The sequence below is a fragment of the Ambystoma mexicanum genome, chromosome 5p (genome assembly GCF_040938575.1).
Source record: "Ambystoma mexicanum isolate Mex_15411 chromosome 5p, UKY_AmexF1_1, whole genome shotgun sequence".
Classification (NCBI taxonomy): Eukaryota; Metazoa; Chordata; class Amphibia; order Caudata; family Ambystomatidae; genus Ambystoma; species Ambystoma mexicanum.
This window is the reverse complement of record NC_090930.1, coordinates 685,061,212-685,078,671: the sequence shown is the minus strand read 5'-3', so window position 1 is coordinate 685,078,671 and position 17,460 is coordinate 685,061,212. Positions and strand designations below refer to the sequence as shown.

General features: G+C 45.3%; 1 protein-coding gene across 4 annotated transcripts in view; it reads right to left on the bottom strand.

Annotated features, from left to right (window-relative positions):
- Positions 1-17,460, bottom strand: part of LOC138481133 (mitochondrial fission factor-like) — a 417,374-nt gene that overhangs the window by 135,688 nt on the left and 264,226 nt on the right. For 2 of the 4 annotated variants that reach the window (XM_069613052.1, XM_069613053.1), the window contains exon 6: positions 130-291. The exons of the other annotated variants lie outside the window; for them this stretch is intronic. In XM_069613052.1, the coding sequence (XP_069469153.1) occupies positions 130-291 (162 nt within the window). The remainder of the gene's footprint in view (positions 1-129; positions 292-17,460) is intronic. 4 annotated transcript variants of the gene reach the window in all.

Below are 17,460 nucleotides of genomic sequence, written 5' to 3'. Positions count from 1 at the left end.
CCCACACCTTGCAATGTTGCTTGCCTCTGTGACCAGATCATGCAGCCCAGCCATTGTGAATCAGCAAAAGCATAACCCATCGGAATAAATAAATCGAATGTGTGACAAAGACATGCTGGATTGGATCACCTGGGATGGGACGGGAAGTAGAATGCGCTCTGGAGGCGACGGAACAGCAGGCAGCCCAAACAATGCAGGATCCTGCACACGTTGGACAGTGAGTAGATCCTCCCATCCTCAGCAAATGGAGGGACAGGATGGGCAAGAACTGGACAGGAGCACATCTCTTGCCTGCAGCACGTACACAGAAATACTGCTATTATTCTCAACACTTGCATCCCTTGCTCTGTGTTCCACATGGCTGCCACATTTTACTCCAATGGAAGACTTGCATTAACAATTGATGACATGGAACTGATTGACCCATCATGGTTCTCTCAATTTCAGTGCCCATTTCTCCTTTTTCACATCCTGATCATCTCGCTTTTTCTTATGTTTGTTATTCATTACTAGGGCCCACTGGAACACCTCTCAGATCCACTATGTAATCACACGCCAACACCATCGTTTACCTGGCACCAGCGGGTCTAGATGCTGCCATCACAATAAAGTCTTTGCTTTAAGTGATCTGCATATTCTTGGCATTTTCTCATGCTTACATAGAACTAATCTCATAAAAAAAACATGCATTCATACTACTACAACCATACCACCCCCTATCCCACATGCTTTTTTACCGTACTGTAGTGGTTTGTCTACCAGCATACCCCTTTCCTATACCCCACAACATTCTTCCACACTATCAACAGTTTAAGGTTTTGTGACACCAGAGCAAGGTCAGAATACGCCAACCCTCGGACAAGGTTTAGGTGCCGTAAGACCACTACGGTGGTGATGGGCGCGGTATAAATATTGGATAGCATAACATACCACTCACAATCTTTGCTCCCTCCATTTCTTTTTTCGGTACTTTCTTGATAGGAGCAGTCCCTAATTTCAGTCGAAAGCAGGGAAGTGTAGGGTCGTCCTAGGCAGCAGAGAATTGGGAATCATGATTGTGTGTCACTGTGTGAAAGTATAGCTTTTCTGGTGCTCAGTATCTTGCAAGCTTACTCAGTCTCACAAATGATCCGTATATTCATTTCGAGGTCCACTTCTCCATGAAATACACATTTCTTGGTTGTTTAGTCTTTCTTCACATTCTACATGTGCTACTGCTAATCCTAAATACGTGGGGGATAACGAGGAGGTAGCAGGAAGTTAGTGGATGAACAGACGAGAATCCGACCCAAATAACAGGCTGCAACCCTCTCTTCTTTGCACAGCTGTTATAGAGGCTCTAACCAACTTTGAAGGCTGCATTTCTAGCTTCCCTTTGTGATGAACACACACTATGCATTGGACAAAGAGACATAAAAAAGGTGTGTCACAGGAATCCCGAGGTGAGGCTTAATTGTTTCCCCCTGCAAATCCTCTAATAGCATTAGAGCCCCTACCGTTGAGGTCCATTGTGGGATAGGTGACCTTTCCGCTTCAGTAAGAACCTTGCATTTGGCTCAGGACCAATAACTTGGGCAGCGGTCACCTACCATACAGTAGAGCCCTATGGTGCAAACGCTAATGCTTCATTACAATCTTCAGTTCCTTACATGTATTCTGATATCGACTCACTTGCTGCTCAATAGATTGTGAGTGTCAAAAGAAGGTAGGAATGTTTGAAGTAGTTCTCACAGTCTATATAGAAAGGCACTAACCTGATCGTAAAAACAGTAAGGGTGTCATTTTCCACCTGACAGTTCCTAAAATGCATGCATAATAGAATGATTAAAACTGTTACACCGACCGCCATCTGGTCTGTCAGAGAAATCCATTTGTAGTTCCACCAGCATCTGAGGTTGATGTGACAGAAAATGCATTGGATTCTTGTGGAATCAATGTAAATGCCCCCGGTCATGCATGTAGATGGCAGCAAAGTGCAAACATGCAAAGAAACCCGGGGACTGTGTGCATGGAAGTGCTATGGAAGGACTATGAAAAAGAGAATTCCACACAGGAATCAGTTATTCATGGCCGATCATAACTCTATACATGCGTGATACTCTAGTTTCCGTTTGGTTTGGGAATTACTTTTCTCAATCAAATCAATAAGGAGTTATGGTTTAGTAACACAGATGAGAGAAAAGTCAGCACAAGGATAGTTCTAGCAATACTATGGTTCTGAATTAAAGATGGGATGGGTTTGAGATTGGGATCATACAATGCAGATATATTATGGGTCACTGTTCTTCCTATTCATACTTACAGTCCTTTGTAATTAAATTGGACAGTTACTTCTGGTCATTGGATTAGGCAGGTCTACCAGCAAACTCACACCTCTGGAGAGATTTGGATCAGCGGCGCGGTTCTGGTCAAGTTTGGTCTGCACCTCAGACTAGATTTGGAAGGGCCCCTTCTGGTTACTGGACACGGTAGATAGCCGGATGCAAGTTTTCAGTGGGCAAGCCTAATGGTAGCCAGCCAAGCTGAATTCAAATTAAGTCCCTTCAAGTTTGGGATTTTTGCAATTGGTCAGGCTAGCAATAATTTTGCAATGCTAGCATCTGGATTCCACAGAGAAATCTGGATCTTTCAAAGAATTCTGGAGTCAGCTACAAGTTGAAAAGTTCTGCAATAAGGTGCTGTGCGGACATCTGGATGGGTTATGGAAGCAGGGTGTTCTGGAAGCAGTCTCTCTGGAAGCAGTGTGTGTCTATGTGTAGTCAAACGCCTATATTTATCCATTACAAATTTTATGGCATGGGCAGAACTTCAAAACACCCCCGCCCCCATGTCTGTGAGTGGCTACAGGCGTGCGCTTTGTTTTGGTTGGCAGCCTAAATAGAGCTGTCATCTTATGACAGGATTTAGGAACTCCCACCTGGATTTTTACCCAAAACATACTTTTGCACAAATGTACATTTCTACCATTATGTACCCTCAAAAAATTAGACACATATTTTTCACATTTGATTGTCTACATTTACATTCAATTTCCATCTTTGTGAGAGCTGTATTGTCATTCTATGGATTTTTATCAGTTTTACCCATAACACTTTGGATTAATCATATCTAATTTGACACATCTCTGGGCGCTGATCAGTGGATCGTGTACATACAATTTTAAGCTTGCAACATTGATAGTTTTGCCACAATCAGTGTTTTAGTGTATCTTTGGTCCCTTATGTAATAAGAACTCCTACCACATCTTCAACTGTCTAGCATGAGTTCAGCTTTATAAGTTTGTATTTTTCATGTGTCTACTTATTTTGGCTGTCATGTTAAATGTCATAAGGTTCTGAGGCAAAAACAAGTGATTTCCATTCAAAATCCAGTCCAGGTTTTTTCTTACTTCCAACGTGAGTAAATGGGCAGTCCTTTGAAGTTCACTGAGAAACCTCCCCCACATCCTGCTCCTCCCTGCAGAGGCCAATTCTCAGCATGTCCTTTGTTCTTTGGTCAGCCCGCAGATGAATGTCTATTGCACCCCCATTGATTGGCTTGCTGGGATTATGCGTGAACCATTAACAGCCATTAGCCTTCCTGTTCTCAAGGGAGTGTCAACAGAGATGTCCGTTTTCCCAGGCCAGGCATTGTCAGATCAGAGTTCACATGTGGATTGGCTTCAGACTGGATTCCTATACATTAAAATATTTTCAGTTTACATATAACATATAAGCCCAGTGTATGAAGGATTTAAACCTTTTAAAAGAATTAGCCCTTCACCAAGATGCTTGAAATAGTGGATTTAAAAAAAAATTCAGGACAAAGAAAATACGTTTAAGCTGGGTTTTACAGCCTATTTCTTTAGGCAGCTGTCAGGCTGTGATGCCTGGATTCCTCTGACTGTCTGGAGGATCCATGATTCCAGCAAACTTTCCTTTCAATAATTCACTGGGGAGAATAACTGAATTTAGCGCCAAAACAACACTTTGAAAATTGCCATTGATTAGGAAACTGTGTTTAGGGGCATTTACAGATTTTAGCCATTCTGTGGGCTGGTTTCCAGTGACAGATGACAGCAGTGATGACAGATGACAGCAATAATGACAGATGACGGCAGTGATTCCTGCTTTTACACCACTTTTCCGGTGTATGTGGCAGGGCGTGCATTTCTTTTGGTGGGTTATGAACTCTGTGCAATTTTGCAGATAGTGCGCACAGGGGTTATTGCCTCCATTCTTGGCAATTTCTTTTCCCCATTGGCAAAGGGGTGCAGTGTGACACAGTGGCGTGGATAAAAATTCTCTACATATCCCCCCGACTCCATCGTGACCTCCGGTTGTGGGGGCGTTGGGCGAGTGGGATTATTTTTCTTCCGGTCAATGTGAAGCATCTGGTTGCTTCTCCCATCAGCGATAGATGCGACACGCTCTCCTTGCTGGTTCTGGTTGGGAGTATGGAGCGACACTCTGGGCTCTTGGTTCTTTTTCCAGTCCCTGAGGAGTCCTCCTTGGTGATTAGATGATCCTTAGTTCCAGTGCTAGAAAACAGAACATAGCATGGTTATGGACATTTCCCCACTACTACTCCCCGAGGGATGTAGTGGGGCAGATACATGCATTGAATTACAATATTCAATATTCCCCACCTATGTTTAATAATGGTCTTAACACTCTTCTCTCATATACACGGTGAACATTTAGTAATTCTTTTATGTTTCTGGATTTTCCCCCTCTGGGTTTCTGGTCGGCTCCTCTATTTGCCGCAAAGTATGCCTGGGATGGCAACTCTTCAGCTGGTTTATGTGGACCCACTTGTCTTCCCCATCTGTCAAATTGCCCTTGGGGATGCGGATTCTGTAGGCGACTGGTGAGATTCTGTCCAGAATTTCAAAAGGAGCCCGCCAAAGTTGGGAGGAATTTGCACTCTTTGGCTTGGTTCCTTTGGAAATTGTACAAGTAGACCCAGTCTACTACTTAATATTCCTTTTTAGTTATCTTAATATCATAGTTGGTCTTCATACTGTCTGCAGATCTTTCTAGATTCTGCTGAGCATAGGCAAAAGCATGTTGAAGGTGTTTTCTCAGATTCTCAACATACTCATGAGTTGTGGAGGCATTTATCAAGGTCTGCTCTTGGGTTCTGTAGAGCAGATGCTGGGGTAGCACCATCCTTCGTCCAGTCATCAGCTCAAATGGAGACATTTTTGTTGCAGAAGAAGGGGTAGATCTGATGGCCAGCAGGACAAGGGGTAATTGAATGTCCCAACTTGGCCCAGAATCTGCCACAAACTTTTTTTAAATTGCTCACAATAGTTTAATTGTACCTCTCAACTCCATCGCTAGAGGACTGCCGGTAGGCAATATGTAGTTTCCTTTTTACCCCAACTATCTTCCACATCTTTGTCATCACTTCGCCCATTTAGTAAACAAGCATGTTACGGTAAACATATACTTGTTCCCCCCAGAGGAGCGAATCACAGGCCCGATAAAATCGACGTGCAAATCTGACCAAGGCAGTGTCATCCCCCTCTTTTGGAGGGAAGCACGGTGTGTGAGTGAGGTTGGCTGAAATTGCGCACACACAAGACACCCCTTCAAGTATTGGTCAAGGTCCTGCCCCATGTGTGGCCAGTATGCAACCTCTCGCAAGATTTCTAATGTTGTTTGAAACCCCCGATGACTGGCTGTGGCCGCATCATGGGCGTGATTTAGCATCAGGCTTCGGAATGAGGTAGGGACCACCCACTGGTCATGGCCAGATATGGATCTCCTCACCAACAAACCGTCTTGGATTCAGAACATTTGTGGACATTTCATCAACACTCTGAGGTCCTCTTTCCCAATGTAATCGGTATCCATCAGGGGAAAGTTCTTAGGGTCCTCAATGTGTTGATAAAACTTACCAATTATTGGATCCCCTTTTTGAGCCATAATCAAATCAGCATCTGGGGTCTCCCTACTCCATTGGGCAGTTGAGAGTACATTGTAAGCATTTGTCTGGGACCTAGAGATAGCAGTGACCTGGATTTCCCCCAACAGGGATTCAATCTCAAGTAAATCCCCTTGGATGGCTCTGGTTTTGGCCAGCTGATCAGCTAGGTCATTTCCAGTATTGTCTGGTCCGTCTACTTTAGAATGACCCTTAATATTTTTCCACTAGATGGTCATCCCATTCGAGGTGACCAGATCATCAATATTCTGTATTAATTTTCCATGTTTCAGTGGTTTATTGTTAGCACATAGCATGCCTCGGTTTTCCAATTAACCAGGTGCTCCATGAACCCGTTCCGTACATAATCTCAATCAGTGATTATGACCAGTTCGTGGAGTTGGTGTTGGACAGCAGTGAGGATGGCTTGATGCACAGCCATCAGCTCTGCCACTTGACTACTCTGGGGACCAATTTTGTACCCATCATTCACCCATGCATTCCCCACGCCGGCCACAAGTTCCTTTTCCCCATTGTTGTCAACATGGTAGGAGCACCCATCCACATAGACAGTGGGCATTCCCTCACGCTTGTCTTCTTCATAGACTTTGTGTGGGGAATTAAGGTATGCCTCCATGTTGTCCTTGATTTTAAGACTTTCGTCCTCGAGACAGTTTTCTCTGGCACAATCATGCAAGTCAGCCAGACCTTGCGCGAGGGGACTCTTCTTGTTTTGGCCATATCTGACCTCCACAGGAAAGTCTGACTCACATTTCCATCCCGAATTCTGTCACTTTGAAGATATTGCAGAGGCTGGTGTGGATTCTCCCCTATGATGTGTTCCCCCTGGATAAAAGGGTAGTAATTCTTCAATGCCCACACCGTTGCCAGTAGTGCCTTCTCACAATCGTTGAATTTTTCCTCCACAGAGGATAAAGTCTTACTTGCATAGGAGATTACTTTATTGACCTTGTCATGCTTTGGTATAATGCTGCAGTCAAGCATGTATTTGAAATCCCTGTCTCCAAGAGGAACTCCTTGGTTTTGACAGGGTAAGCTAGACAAGGCGCTTGTGAGAGGCTTCTTTTGAATTGTCTTACTGCCTCGGCTTGTTCTGGACCCCACTCCCACTTGACCCCCCCTTCAAAAGATGGATCAGGGGTCTTGTGATCTCTGCGTAATCCTCAATGAACTTTCTACTGTAATTAGTCAGTCCAAGGAGGATCCTTAGCTCCCACAGAGTTGTGGGGTCTTTTAGTTTCTGAAGTGCTTCTACTTTCTTTTCCTGGGGACAGAGACCCTCAGGAGTTATCTCATGACAAGAAATTGACACGGGTGCTGCACCACTGTGCCTTTTGGAGAGAGAGTTTTGCTCGGGCAGCCCTCAACTGTGTCAGAGCATAACCATAAGCCGGTCAAGTGGCACAGCGATTAGAGCGTTCGCTTTTACATCTGTGCAGAGTCTGCTAACGAAGGTTCGAATCCCGGCGGAGCCAAACTCAGCCTTTCATCCTTCCGAGGTCGATAAATGAGCACCACACACCGTGGGTAATAATAAGCAGCGCTCAGATACCTGAGGGTTCATAGCGCTATATAAGTGCCAAATTATTATTATTATTATTATTATTATTATTATTATTATTATTATTATTATTATTATTGTTATTATTATTATTATTATTATAACAGATCTCTGTTATGTGTTCCTCCACAGTTGATCTTTTGATTAGAACATCATCTACATAGTCCAGGTTACCCCTTCCACACAAGCCGGCATGGCCTTATGCAGAAAGATATAAAATAAATTGCCGGAGTTGATGTATCCAAAGGGAGTCCGGGTCCAAGTGTACTGCTGCCCCCGAAGGTAAAGGCCAGTTTGTATTGGTACTCCCTAATGACAGGTACAGTCCAGTACCCATTGGTCAGGTCAATTGCAGTGTATACCTTTGACCCCTGGATCTGGGCCAGCCTTTAGTCAATGTAGGGAAGAGGCCATCGGGAAGTATGGACCCGTTTGTTGAGCTCCCTTAGGTCAGCACAGAGTCTCCACTGGCCGTTTGGTTTCAAAATCCCCAACACCGGATTATTGAAGGTACTGTGGACTGGACGAATTATCCCACAGGACTCAAGGTTCTTAATTATTTCTGTAAGGGACTCCATTGATGCGAGAGGCAAGTGATATTGCTTCACAAACACTGTAGTCATGCCAGGGTCCTTGGGAATTGTTGTTGTGTGGATGTCGGTGCAACCAGAGTCATATGAGTCCACCGCAAAGAGATCTTGAAAATGTAGGAAAACTTGTTTCAATTTTTTGCTTTTGCTCCAGCGTCTCATAGGCATCAGCTAGGTTGACTCTCTCTTCAACCATCTGCCTGAAGCCCAGAAAGACTTCTGGTTTGGCTATCTCAGTGGCCTCCTCCAACTGGGTGGAGAAGTCCCTGGTCAAAGTACTAACTTGGACGGATGGCTTCAGGTGGGGAATGCAGTCCTAGTAGACTTGAAAGATCACCTCATCCCTCCTGAAGTCACAGGTCACCTCTTCCTTACCATAAGGGCAGGAAGAGTACACCAGGAAATTCCCCCCATGCCGGGTGAAGATCCTGTCTGGTGTTGTGTCATTGTCGCTATCACTGTCAAAACAGCCATTGGGGATTGGTGCTAACAGTTTGTTACCTAAATCTATGGAAACATGTCGGTCATCAACCGCCATTCCAATAATGGTGCCTGCACCCAGAGTAATACTCTTTAGGTCACTGTTATCCACCTCTATTGGAATGGTGTTGTGTTCTATGTTGACTAGTGGTGTTGGGTTTACCCCCAACCCTTGCAGTTGGAAATGAGCATTGAGATGGACATAGGAGTCAGGATTTTTCAGTTTCTGTCCTCTTTTAATTTTTACTTCCAGTGAGAATTGTCAGGTCCGTTCTGGGATGGTGACTTCCTCTCCAATCTGAATTTCAACTGCATATGGCAGCAGTGGAGCTGACTGAAATTCTTTCTCTGGGTCATCAAAGTCCATGGGATTACCCGCTTATCCGGACCAGGCTTTGAAGTTTATTAGGTCCAAACTAATGGCAAAGCAATTGAGAATGTCACTGCCTAAATAAAATGCAGCAGGGACATCTCGCACGACCCAACAATTATGGACTATGCTCTTGTTGACTATAGAAATTCTGAGCATACACCTGCTATGCAGGAGATGTTTGGAATTGGGTGTTTCCAGGTCCATTTCCCATTTGTCTATCAATTTAAATATGGGAATGGCTGGATCATTTGGGAGTTTGCGGCACATGGCCTCGCTGATGAAGCTCTTACCATTGTTCACACACATTTGGGCGAGAACAGTCATTCCCCTCATTTAACTGAATAGGGATGAACAACTGTTCTCCAATTTTCTGAATGTCAGCCAAGAGTATTCTCTTCCAGTGTGGAATGCCACTTAAGACTGGAAGGAAGGTTGATTTTCAGAAATAGAGAGGACTTTCCAATCACCAGTTTGTCCTACTGCAATTACTGTCACGTCAGGGCTTCTGTTGTTTTTAAAATCGAATTCAATTTGGTCAGGTTCGTTTTCAACCATGTGGCATGTGCCATTTAAACTAACATGGTTAACACTATGTTTTAATTTTATTGGTCGGTTAGTCTGGGTCCAGAGGACCTTGTTTACACAATCTATGAGGGGAGACAATCTACGTAGGATGTAATTCCCTAGTAAACATGGTGTGCCCTCTGGAGTCACAACTATGACCGGGTGTTTCACCTTGTGTCGCCCACTTCTAATGTCTAAATCCGCAGTCCCCTCGACAGGAATTTCCTTCCCATCGAAGTTCTATAGTTGTCCAGGAAGAGGGGTGAGAGGGATTTGGTATCTCTCCTCCCTTCCTGAATTTAGCTGATCAAAGGCCCTTTTTGACAGAAGGGTGGCTTGGGATCCAGTGTCCACATGGGCCAAAAATGTACATTGCCCCTGTATTTGGACTGGGGCATAAAATATTCCCTCCTTTTCCTCAAGGGGACAAAGATAATGTGCATTTCGGGCAAATTGGTGGGTTAATTTCTTTGCTCTGGATTCTGACAGAGGGGTGATTTGGGCAGGATTTTGTTTGGGATCTTGGGAACCTGTAAGAAAAAGGTGACAGTTGGATATGGGGAGAGTTTTGGGATCCCCTGGTTCTGATTCTGGGCTGCTCCCCCCCTCCCTTTTTGGAGGCAGTCACCAGAATTGGTTTGGGGACGGTGATTTTCTTGCTGGTCATTCTGGGGTTCAATGATGGGCGGTTTTAACTCGGTCCCCACATCTACCCAGTCTTGATCAGGATCTCTTGGGACCCATTTTTCTTTGGGAGGAGTTCCCCCATCCCTGAGGGAGAAGATCCTTTTCCCAGAATCCTGTGAGGATCTCTCTCCTTCAAATTGGAAGATTCTAACCTCCTCCACAAAATGGGTCTTTTCAGGCCCTTTATTTCTCCTACCTGCACTCTGCTCTTTAGGTTGCAGACTTTCGGGGGCAGGAGATTCTGCTTCCAGTTCCTGGGTTTCCTGGGGCTTTTCACAAGTGGGGAAGGAAGCTTCCTCTAATGCTTCACACCCCCCTTACCCCTGTGCCTCCTCCCTGCGAACCGGTGGATTGTCAGGGTTCTCTCCCCGTCATTGCTCTGGAGTACCAGACCCTTGATTTGAGGGGTTCTGAGCCGCCATACTCATCTGAGGGTTCTGCTGAGCCCTCAACATTCAACCCAGATCTTCTGACAAGTTCTGGACCTGGCGCTCCAGTTGGGACACCCGGTCTGGCTGGTACGGGGGTCTCTGGTCCATCCTAGGTTGGTCACGGGAAGGGTAACTGTCCCTTCTCCCATAATACCCTTGGTTGGGATAGTTCTGGTACCCCTCCACCCTTGGCCGCCCCTCTCCCGGATTGGGCTGTCTGGGCTCAGTAAAGTGGGGAAAGAAAGAAGGGTTGTTTTGGGGGTTGATGTTTGGTGGGTACTGGGGAAAGAAACTCAACCCGGCATTTGAGGAATTACTGCCCTCCTGGGGAAAAGTTAGGAGGGAAGTTTCCTGGTTTGGCAGCTGCCTGGTTGGATCCCCCCAGCCCCTTGGGCTGGGAGAGTCCACACATAGCCCAGGATGGGTCTGCTGCCCTTATAACGGGGGCTGTTGTAGTCAGGGGAGTTTGGGGTCCCATTTGTGGGGTTACCTCCCTGACTCCCTGTTTGGGATTGGCCCGAGGGCCTTCGGGGTCTTTGGTTAGGAGAATTTTGTGCAGGAATATTTTTAGGCCCCCCCCATCTCCAGATCTAAAATGGGGGTAACCTTCACCCCTGCTACCTTCACAGCAGCAGGGGTGTTGGTTGGTTTTGGGCTTTTATTGACACTTTTATTTTCTACCTGTTTATGCACTTCATGAATGCGAGTTGCTTGTTCAATGACCCAGTCTAGTGATCTCTTTTCATGAAAGTCCCTCACCAGCTTGGTCAGAATGTATTTAGGGAGTGCATGAAAGAAGGTATTGATGAACTCCCTACTGTCTGTGTGCACCCTCCTGGTGGTCTGCGCAAAGGAACATTTCAGCTCTTGTACAAATTCTTGTGGGGCCTGGTCTTCCCCACATTGCATATTGTAGGCCGCCTTGCAGGCCTCTTGAGGATTTCTATGTATTGAGAAATGCTTTAAGATGGCCACCCTATAGGTGGACCATCTTGAGTGGTTCTGATCCTCCAGCCCCGCAAAGAAGCTGGAGTATTCAGGGGAAAATGTCCACTTGACATACTGAATGCAGCTTTGGCTATCCTTCAGGTGGAAAATATCCATCATTTGCTCATACAACTCGAGGTGCTCCCAAACTGAATATTTGTCATTTTTATGATAGACAGTTATGACGCTCCTAATGGCCTTGATTTGTTTCGGGGGATCTTTCAGTAGGGACCTCTTGATTTTGTTGGCCTTTTTAGTTTTGGTCACCCTTGTCCACTCATCCTCTGACTCAGAGGCACTGCTACAGGAGGTGGCTATCTGATCCTCTATGCTCTCCCTGATTATGTGAGCTTGGGAATGGCTTGCAGAATGTGGGGGCCTAGTCTCTTGAGACCTGTCGTGCTCAGAAGAGTCTTCTGACTTTCCCTTGCTCCCAGGATTGGCTGAGTACCCCCCCCCCCCGGCCCACTGCCCTAGCTGGGAAGAGGTTTTTAAGATACTCTTGGTGGGTCTAGTTTCATGAACTTCCCCACCAAATTTTACAGACTGATCCCTTGGTAAGTAATATATCTGTACATAGATGCCCGCCCATCCATTTCTGGTAGGCGCTGATCAGTCAGTCCCATATTTCCCATTGTGCTGAAGTCTACCATTCCCATGGACCTTGGTTCATAGGAGCCAGTGGACATGAGGGTGGCAGAGTCCGTGGGACTGAAGGGATTAAAGTCCCTGATGATAGGGGTCCTGAGGTTATGCTTAGGGGTTTCTCTTTCCCTTCTTACCTCATCTCTTTCAGCCCCTATTCCCTGATGACATGCCAAAATCGGACCCTTTTTCTCTTCTATTAAGGCCTTACAGGTCTCTATGATTTGTTCTTGCACAGCTATCTGTTTGTGGAGCCTGTCATTCCTTTCACAGAGGGCCTCATTGTCTCTCTGTGCTCTCTGCCTACATTGGTAACACTGGGCCAATTTTTGCTGCAGGAGAATCACTTCCTGAGTTTGGTCCTTATTGGTCTGAGTATTCTTTTCCAAAGCATCCTCCACCCGCCTGGTGTGCTCTAGTAGCTTTTCATAATCAGTTTTGATTTCACCAAACTCCTGAAGGGCCAGCTTTCTTTCCTCTAACTTAATTTTAAATGGCTGACTTCCTGGCCTAAGGCATCCCCCTCCTGAGTTAGAGTGCTCCTCTGCTCAGCCAGGTCATCCCTCTGTTTTTTTTAATGCACTAAATTTCTGGCGCTCCTCATCAAACTCCTCTTGAGAGTGAATGTCTTTAATAATTCATTTATTATTTTCCTCTTTCAATAATTCTAGGCGGTTTTGTAAAGTGACTATCTGTTCTGCACAGACTCTATTATAATTCAATTGATGCTCCTCTTGCAGTACCTGTAATTTGAGATCTTGTTCTACATTCTTTTGCTGCAAGAGAGCCAGATCTTCTTGGAGTTTGGTGATATACTGCCTAGCCTCTGTTTCACATTCTTGGCTTTCCTGGAGTCTTTGCTCTGCAGAGTCCAGATAAGTCTGGATTTTTGCAGTGCTTCCCCTTGCCTCTTTGTCAAATCTATATTGTCTGTGTGCTTTTCCTGTATGGCTCCTATGTGGAGGTACAGGTAGGCCGTTATTTTGGCAATTTTACACTGTTCCTCTTTTATTTTTGGGGCCATGTATAATTTGCTAAGTGCTTGATGTAATGGACCCTTTTCCTGCCAGGTTTCAAGGTCAATTTCAGTGATTTGTTGTTTTATTCCCTGCAGCCATACCTGTTTGTCCTGTTCTGGCCATTCACCCCTGACAAACAATTTGTGCAGGAAGTGTTCCCTTGCAATATTGATTTCTACTGGGGTCGCCATTCTGGAAATATTAATTTCCTTCTGACTTATCTCAGGGTTAATTTACTTTTGTACCCCGCCGGCTAGCACGCTGTGTTAGAATGTCACGAGTGGTAAGTCAAATTCAGGATCCCGGACCCGAGCCACCATGCTGTAAGTGATTTCAATCTGGCACACACCCAAGTCTCGCCCAGCATGTAGTGCGCAAATGAAACCCTTATTTATTTATATCTATAAGTTCAATATTCTGAATGATATACCACTCATATTACACCCTTCACCCTTCTCCTGAGACCACCCCGGTCACCCTGAACCAGGAATCAGGCTGGTTTACAAAGGTAAATATTTATTTATCTATTTAGAATTTAAATCACAATATATTTATATTTTAATAGGTAATAACAATCACCAATGGGGTGACAGAACACTGAATAATATCTTTAATGCACTAAGAATCAAATAATGAGCACAAGAACAAATGCAGCCCAGAAAAGGATACTTTTGGGTTGGTTTGGAACAGATAGCACTAATTTTAGGGGTTAGCGGATCAGGTAAATTATTTTTTAATTACATTCTTCCACAAGAACAATGCACATGTAGGACCCACCAATCCCTACCAGGCACGTTACTGTCTCAAATGGCACTGGATGGAACCAAAAGGTAGGGAGCATTCCTTCCATTACATGCAACACATGATCCTACACACTCTGACATCACACTCCCATGCATCCATCCACATACAGACAGGGCAAGGGGAAGCCAGATACCAAATATCCATTTAATAACTACAGATGTTGTGATTATTAAAAGGCAAGTGCAATAGGGGGCCTAATTCGATACTATCCTATTTCTAGGTCAAGCGCACATACCCTTCATACCTCAACAGACCTCGGACTCTGAGATAAGTGGCCTCTGGGTATCCCTTCCCTTTGGCCTTGCCAGTACAGAGGAGAGCGAATCCACTATGTTGGCTCCAGAAGGCTCCCAGCCTTGTGCAAAGTCTGTGGAACAATTTAAAGCTCTACTTGACATGAGGCTAGAACAAGACATGGCACTGGACTGGAAGGCCTCCTTGTGGAAGGTCAACTAAAGGCTGAGGATTGATACCATCAATTGATACCATCAACCAATTTAAAACACATGCTTGTTGCTTCCCCTGGACTAACTCATGTCTCATGTCCATAACTCAGTCTTTCAAATATTTTATGTTGCAGACGAACCAAGGGCCTTTTTCATGAATTATGTAAGCCCATTGTTGAGACACAAAGTGGCCAAAAGATCGCTCAAGTAAAAATGTGTAAAATACTGATTAGAAATGTACAACAAGCTTATCAGTTTTTAAACACTATAGACACCACCTCCCATAATGGAATCAAGAAAGGCATCATGGAGCAAATGGGCTGTGATGCTAGGTATTGGTATTTCTTTGACACCCGCAAGAAGGAACACTTGAAGCTGTGGCTAATGTGGCTCTTGGAAGAGGACCCCTCCTCCTCTAAAAACTATGCAAAGAAAAAGTCGAGGATGATCAGACAAGTCCAACCATAGAAATGTGTGCCTAATGCCCTACTTCCTCACCAACTACTTTTTAAAGATAGGATCGGGATTATATGTCTCCATTTTGTACAATAGGTTTACTAAAATGCACATGTGACCAATCAAGGAATCCATTAAGCCTGGTCTCCCAGAAACTACTATCCGCTATACAGATGAGCTTAGGGCCCTTTGACACAGAATAACTCCAAGTCAAAATAACCAAACCAACTCAGGAAGATGGCAAAGTACTGTTTTATTAACAATGATCTAAAACACGGAAGTACAACGAACATCAACGTACGTACACTCGGTTTCTCTCAGCGATCTTTTCACAAAACAAAGGTTATATATCAAAAATACGTGAGAGGTGATGTCATACTATGTGGTAAATAATGAAAAACCTACTAGGGAACGGGATTGGCTTAATGGGACCATCTAAGTATATTATCTATAGGAACTAGGAGTGTGATTGGCTGCCCAAAGTCAGGTGGACAACTGTCATGATCTCTGCTTCCAAAAGGTCAGGGTTTTCCCAACTCCCTTGGAAGCAGATCCATAACCCAGGTTCCGAGTGCCAACCAGTCCCAATTGGGACCTTTTGGACCCAGTCCTGGTGCCAGTGGCACCAGGCTCATAAATATGCCCAGTCCCAGCGCTGGAAGCGCCGGGCTCATAATGCTTGGGTGGACTTACCTTCAGCAGACCATGCTGCTTACTTGCCTGCCAGTTGAGCCTCTGATCCTCTTCTGTTTGGAACTACTTTTCCTGTTGGGTGGGGCTGGAGCCACTCCCTAGATTCAGAACACTGGAACTCTTCTGGAAGGCAGGAACTCTTTTCTTACCAGGAACTCTTTTCTTACTTAGGCGTGGCTGTGGAAGGAGACACCTAAGCACTACAGGAGGCTATTTAAACCACACCCGGTGGATGAATCTTGCTTTGCGTTATTCTGCAACCTCTGCAGCAGAACGCTCATCGTGTCTTCTGCATCCGGTCCTGGGCCTAAGGAAAAAGGCTTACCATCCTGAATCCAGTCTTCAGCAACACCTATAAAGACAAGAAAGAACAGGTTAGCATTCCGGCATCTGAAAGGCAAAGGCTTACCATCCTGAATCCAGTCTTCAGCAACACCTATAAAGACAAGAAAGAACAGGTTAGCATTCCGGCATCTGAAAGACAAAAGTTTACCAACTCTTCGCACGCTCCGGAGGCCTTCGGCGCTGCATCCCGCATCTGAAAGACAAAACAAGGTGCGTTTAAAGACATTGGGGAACTTTAATACTCATGTGCCATTACTCCTTTCCACATCTAATCCAGTGGGTATTCCGGCACCCTGCAGCCGCTCCGAACTCGTACCTGCAAAATAAAAAGACAGTTAGAGCGCATAGTGAAGCAGGCAACAAGCGCTTACTTACGTGCTTCCAGGCGCTTCTATTCATCACACGGGCTCCATCTTCAACTCACTTCAGCCCGTCATCCGCCATCGCCGGAACCCTGCAAAACAAGAGACATCATTACTAAAGACTTTAAAGACATTTGAATGACTCGAAACTTACCGTTCGTGCAGTAAACGACGGACAGCAGTCCTCTGAAGTCAAGAGGCCTGCGCTACCTATCCAGTGAAGAAACTGGTTACAGCACCCTGCCCCGAGGCAGATGGAGAGCTCGGCATTCACTTACCTAAGGTGAGAGCGTTAACCTTTGGGGGTCTACAGGAGAGGAGAAGAGGAAAGAGATAGGGACACCCCAATAACCCCAGTTCATTAACCCCATATTTTCTATCTGCAGACATCTTACTCTACACGTCAGGCATACAGTGCACAGAGGTCCAGCCCAAAGAGCCAACCGGGTGCTACACATCACCTTTGAAGATACGGTAGTCGCCCAGTCAAGACCGGCGCCTCTGCGAGAATCAGGTGAGCGTTACAGAACGCAAAGCCTACCGCAAAACTCTCGCCCAGGCGCTATGGAAACCTCGGATACTGACCCCCTAGCCCGGTTACTTGGGGAACTAAGGGCAGAAGTGCATGCAGCTCGTCAGGAAACGAATGCTCTAAGAAGGGAACTAATTATTTCCAAGGAGAGAACAGACAATCTTGCTAGACAAGTGCTACAGTCACAAGCCGGACAGACCCCGTTACCCGCATCAGGGGCAAATCTTCCTTCAACATCCTCTATGAATCCAGTGCAGATCAACCTACCTGGGAATGTACCTCTGGCTCCGCCCGAACGATTTTCTGGTGACCCAAAGAGGTTTGCAGTATTTATCAATCAGTGCCGGTTGCACTTCTTATGCCGGCCAGCAGCCTTTCCAACTGATCAAGCAAAAGTAGCTTTTGTACTTTCGTACCTTAGTGGCAATGCGGCAGACTGGTCGATCCCTCTAGTTAATCAAGATGATCCGGTTCTCCATGATTTTCAAGCCTTTCAGCTTAGTATGGAAAAACTGTTCGCAAGACATTCACAGGGGCAGGCCTTGGACAATGAG